A 6,328-nucleotide genomic window follows, 5' to 3' on the forward strand; every position below is an offset into this window, starting at 1 on the left:
GGCACGGGACTTGGAGATCTGGGCCTGGCAGGGGATGTCGCCAAGATATCCAAACTGATCGATCAAATCGGCGTAATACAATCCTTCTATGAATTTTACGGTGGATACAGTGACGGTGAGCTAAGCGCCGTGGCCGACATAGCAAAACAGGACTTGGTGTCGCTGCAGAAAACATTTTCCGCTTTTGATAGCGATCCGATCCCGGCTCCCAGCAAGCCGCAGCTGCCGTCCCTTTCCAAAGGTACGCCGCAGCTCCAATACTCTGTCAATTTCTCCGACCAGTATGGTGAAGCAAAGCAAGACTGCACCAAGCACCCATTTGACTTGTTCACGGGGGTCGATGCGTACATCCAGACTAAAACCAGGATTACCGGCATTCAGATGCAAAGCGACTATTGGGTAAACAGACTCAACGTCGATTTTGAATTGGCCACGGGGGGAAGCCGAACGGAGAGTTATGGGAGCGACAGGGGAGACTGGGGTAACAAGCTGGTGTTCGGAGATGGCCATTTTATCAAGAAAATCTGTGGCCGACAAGGATATGTTGTTGATCGCCTCGACATCTCTCTGGATGATGGAAAATCGCTTGTGGGTGGTGGTGGTGGCGGAGTAGAATTCTGCTTTCCGACGCACTACGACGGACTCCCCGAAGGCAGTTTCGTTGTGGGATTCAGGGGGCTCTCTTCCTCGACCATCGACCAGATCCAGTTCATCTATGTGGCGTTCGAGCCGGCCAAATGGTCAGGAGGAGGAGGAGGAGGAGGAGGAGGGTCGTCTTCTTAAGCAAGCAAGCTAGATACTACTTCTACTGTACTAGCTAGATACTCGAGTAAATGGCAGAGCAGAGTACTCTCTGTGTGTTTTTCATGATCAGTTTCGATTTATTTGTGCTTTTTCCGTGGTTTTGTATTTCTTTAAGTTGAATTTAATAATTAACCTCTGCTTCGAAATAGTCAACGATATGGATGGCACTGCCGTACGTTCCATTAATTTTAAAAGTACGAAATCGACATTAATCTCATATATATATAGAACTATATATACAGGGTTTCTTTCGTGCGGGCAACGCCCGCACCTATTTGGTTTTAAGTATTGTTTAATGTATATTAGTTTATTTTACGTATTGTTTAATATATATATATATATAGTATTTCTATTGGTAATAAAAGGAATGCTACGACTACTTTGATACTTATTCTCCGGTGACAAGAATAAATTCTATCAGGATGATTTTGGCAATTGGTGCATTGCGAAATCTAGAAGTCCATCAAATGGATGTAAAAGCTGCCTTTCTAAATGGAGATCTTGATGAAGAAATATACATGGAACAACCCGAGGGTTTTGTAGTTCCAGGGAAAGAAAGGAAAGTTTGCAAATTTGTTAAGTCATTGTATGGACTTAAGCAAGCACCAAAGCAATGGCACGAAAAAGTTGATAGTGTCATGATGACAAATGGATTTAAAATCAATGAGTGTGAGAAATGTGTGTATATCAAAACCACAAACGAGGGATACATCATTCTATGTTTGTATTTAGATGACATACTCATTGTTGGAAGCAACCAACGAATGGTTAAATCCACCAAAACAATGTTAAACTCAAGGTTTGACATGAAGGATATGTGACTGGCTGATGTAATTTTGGGGATAAAAATTATAAGGATGCCAGATGGACTCAGTTTGAGTCAATCACACTATGTGGACAAGATACTTGACATGGACAATAAGTAAAATTTGGGTCTTTCACATTTTTCGAACAAAACCTTAAGAACAAATCGACCCCGTTCCTATATTCCGCAGATAACCTATTCGCTGACATCCACTGTTTATCCATATATTCTCCTATGTCTATCAAAAAGAAAAGAAACGACACTAAATAAGCACGTGATAAAGTTGGATGTCTATATAAAACTAATCGTTTATTATCCTAAATAAAATCGGGCAGCATTTCCCCTATAATAGTGACCTAACCATCTGCATGTGAATAGAAAAACAAACAATTCAAACAACATACAATAAGTTTATTCCTTATAGAATGTCTATATAAAACTAATTGTTTATTATCCTAGATAAAATCGGGCACCATTTCCCCTATAATAGTGACCTAACCATCTACATGTGAATAACAAAATAAACAATTCAAACAACATACAATAAGTTTCTTCCTTATAGCTCCGCAGCACACAATCAAATTTCTTAGAACCTACTTCACTAATACACACAAGTTCTCAACCTTCCGTTATCACTGCAGCACACAATTTTAATCTCAGAACCTACTTCACTATGGATGAATATTTAAGATATTCAAACTCCTCTAACATTTGTTTAATAATATTAAAAGTAGAAGTAAAAGAATATATATTTACCTCTTGCAATTAATAATCCAAAAACTAGCAAAATTACTTCAAGTAGTAATCGAATTCGCTATTAAATTCACAAACCAATATAAATAAATTAAAAAATAATAAATAAAATATCACTAAATATCTAGCAATATATAACTTATTATTGTAATTTTATAAACTTAATTACCTCAAATGTGTGATTGATAGATATAGAAGTTTTGATGCAAAGTACTCTCTAAAATCTCACAACCAAAATCACAACATACGAAATTAAATTAATTAATATGTTAAACATTACTAAACAAATATCACTAAATTCCTAATAAGTAAATGATTGGTAAACAAATAAAAAAAAAAAACTCGAATGAGCCACTAATTATAACCTAAACAAAAAATCAATAAAAAATTTCATAACCTAAAATCTCAATAATCAACAAAAACATAAATTTTTCATATATTTATATTTTTAAAATTATTTAATAAATTTATTTTAACATAATAACTATATATATAACAAAATAGTTAGAATTTAAAAAAAAAAAGTTTAAATGTACATACAAAAATATATCTAAATTTCGAAATAAATAATGATAAAAATTTTAAAAAATCATGAACATATATATTATAATGAAATATATACAATGTGATATGTTAAATTAAAAAAAAACTATGAAATCTTAAATCTATAAAAAACCTCAATGGAAAAACAAATAAATCTAACAATGTACAGAAAAAATGCATAAAAATGTAAAACTAACACAAAATCATGTATATTACTCATTCTAATGCTAAACCTATGATTTTTTTATCAAAATAATTAACTAAAATTCATAAAAATTAAAAAAAAACTAACCTTGAAAACCCTAAAATCGCAGCCCCTTTCGTGCTCTCTGTGCTCTCGGTTTGGTGTTATGAGGAAGAAGAAGACCCAAAATTCATTAAATGGTCAGGGGGACATCCAATGTCTCCCACTGGGAGACGTGCCATGTGTCCCACGTCTCTCAGTGGGAGACATTGGATGTCCCCCTGGCCACTTCTCAACCTATTTCCAACGTCTTCCACCATTTTTAATGTCTTCCAATTGTAGTCATTAATAAAAACTTTCAATGTCTTACACCATTAGACATTTAAAACACCTGATAAGTTTTAATGTCTTACACCAATGGTGTAAGACATTGTAGGGAGTCATTGTATATAAAATTTGTTGTAGTGAATTTAGGCTAATGTGTGAATGGAAAATTGATGCCTTAAATGTGATCCATTGATAGCTGCTAATAAATGCATATTTGGTCAAGGATGTAATCACCGTAATAATGGTGAATATTCTGATTGATATCAGAAATTATGGTAAAGATCGTGATTGATAAATATCACTAATTTTGTGGGATTTTTGGCATTAATTCCCTTGTGTCCACACTTGGTATTCCACCCCATATGAAGCCTATAAAAGGAGGCTTCACCTTTCATTCTAGAGACACCAACAAATAGAGTCACTCACTAAAAAGCTCTCTTGTCTTCTTCTTCTTTGTTTTTTCGTAAGTCTTAAGGTGATAGAGTGAAGGTATTAATCCGAGTTCGCTGGAGTAGTGAAAGTAGTGTATTCCTCTACTCGTTAGTCATTGTATCCTGGGAAGTAGTTGCTCACGTATCCTCTAACACCAATCAGGTAGAGGGGGCAAATCTGCTTTAAGGAAAACGTGTTTTACGTGCCTCGACTTTCTTTTCAATTACCAGTTTTATAATTTATTATTTTGTATTTATTTTTTCTGTTATTCAATTAATAATATATTATTATGTTTGTTAATTTTCTCCATTCTCTTTGATTAAATTCTAACAATTTATGTCTTAATATGAGTCATTCGTTTGGTTTCATCAATGGTCCTAGAAATGATTTAAAAAAATCTGTGCTAAATATTGTGTCTAGGGAACCCATATATCCCTCTATACAATATGTACTGTGATCTGTAATTCGCATTAACCACGACATATAAACAAATTGTTAGAATAATCAATGTGTTCACTAAAACGTCATTTAGAGGATCTTTCTTGTCAAAATTTCATATTATTTCACATCTCAATCCTGCTAATAACTTTATTGCAAGATTGATCTTATATATATATATGTTTGGATTTGGAAATTTATTGAGATTGTTTAGTTTTGGAGTTATCGTGCATGCATATTAATTAGAAAGAGTCTCGTATGCCCAAATTTTAAAAAGCGGGGTGATTTTATTCCTCATCATAATAAAACATTATTATTACAAATATCATATAGTAGAAAGATGATAAAAAGCGAAACATTATTACAAACATCTTATAGTAGAAAGATGATAAAAAGCAAAACATTATTGCGAATATCATACAGTCGTACGATGTTAAAAAAAAGAAACACCCACTTTAATATTAATTCTTGTGTAGGGCATCGACAGATTGACGTCATAATTCATCTTTTGGCAAATTATTCAACGGTTTTGTCTTGTTGAGCAAGAGTCCCGTGCGGTTCTTCACTTCTGCAACATTATACACAAAGTATTTCGTGTAGTCTGCTTTTTGCAATTGAACTCTCCATTTTTACTCTCCTGGATTTGTTTGGAAAGATCCTCCCATTTATTCTCATGGCTGATAATATCACCCTCTGGTTTAAATTTGTTGACCATTTTTTGCTCAATATATATGAATCTTGCAGCCTCTGAAACCATTTGTATGACAACTAGAAGACCTTTACGAAGATCTGTATCATCACCTGTGCCATCAAATTTATTAAACGTATAGAGGCAATGGGATAATGGCTCGAATCCCAACGGGGTTTTTTCTCTGTCTCCTAAGCTGCCATACGTAGTTGGGAAATTTAAAGCTTTCTTTTGAGGACATTGATCGAAAACGCCGGCTTTGGAATCGGAAGGAAATTCTTCAAAGAAGTAGCAACGCTTTTCTACAGCATCTACTTGATAGGCCACCACATATGCGTTGACAGCATATATTGCAAATGTGATGTTGACGTGTTTATTGTAAAGTGTCGCATACACAAATCTTTTGTCGGATTCAGCAGGCAATACTGGAATGCCATGGCTCTCGGTTTTACTCTTCAATTTGTCTCGTAGAGATTGAATGAAACTCTTGTAACGGTCCACGATATCATTCGTATATACCGTGTCGAAAGTCACATCGCTGTAGCTAATTCCCAATCCAAATGCAATACTAATACTACTGGACCAGCTGCGTATCCATGTTGCCACCACAATCTGCACCATCACGTTTGATCGTTTCATTTTGAAAATCCCACTTCCTCTCTCAAAATATTTAAAGAAGCTTAAAATCTAGCTTTAGTACTAATTCATCAATAAACCAAGCTCATATATATATTTGGGAAGTAAAAGTATTCTTTTTGTGGGCTTGTTGGTGTGTCAAACCAAGCGGAGCAAAGCTCTTTTTATAACATTCATGGGACTGCTGTTAAAGGACTGGATATAAGGAGGAATTAGTAGAGGTCAACTTCGATTTTACTTCTATGAGAAGAATTTTCGAGGAGTGGCTACGTGATGCCACGTGGCTTTTTGATAATATTTGAAAGGATCACGCGCGCGCGTGTGATCATATTTTTGGATTAATTAACGAAATTAGCAGGTAACTTGTCACTCTCGATTAATGAGGAATCCTATCTCTGCAATACTTATTTGTAATATTTTTGCCAACAAAAATTATAGCCTTGTCCGGGAGTTATTCTACATTATCAATAAGTATTGCAGAGAAAGGATTCCTCATTAATTGAGATTAAAAAATGTACTGAATTATTAGTAGATGCATTTTATAGCACTTTGAAAATGGTAGGCCTCTTTTAGATGATTTATATGTTCAGCTATTTAATTAGTGTAATAAATTAAAAAAAATTAAAAATTGCAAACCAGCTATTAAACAATATAATGTTGTTAAATTTCAAAAATATAACTAACAAAAATTTTAGATAAATATCTATTGTTATAGTAA

The 6,328-nt window shown here is 34.2% G+C and overlaps 1 protein-coding gene across 1 annotated transcript; it reads right to left on the reverse strand.

Moving 5' to 3' along the window:
- Positions 1-4,573: 4,573 nt before the first annotated feature.
- Positions 4,574-5,733, reverse strand: LOC133816820 (ribosome-inactivating protein cucurmosin-like). Its single transcript, XM_062249122.1, has one exon. It carries the CDS (start codon positions 5,611-5,613, stop codon positions 4,849-4,851), a length of 765 nt encoding a protein of 254 aa, XP_062105106.1. The 5' UTR covers positions 5,614-5,733; the 3' UTR covers positions 4,574-4,848.
- Positions 5,734-6,328: the final 595 nt, after the last annotated feature.

This window comes from Humulus lupulus, chromosome 2 (genome assembly GCF_963169125.1).
Source record: "Humulus lupulus chromosome 2, drHumLupu1.1, whole genome shotgun sequence".
NCBI classification, from domain to species: domain Eukaryota; kingdom Viridiplantae; phylum Streptophyta; class Magnoliopsida; order Rosales; family Cannabaceae; genus Humulus; species Humulus lupulus.

What these genes read in the sequence shown, in the direction of transcription:
- LOC133816820 (XM_062249122.1), bottom strand. Translation starts at nt 5,613, where the DNA reads ATGAAACGATCAAACGTGATGGTGCAGATTGTGGTGGCAACATGGATA.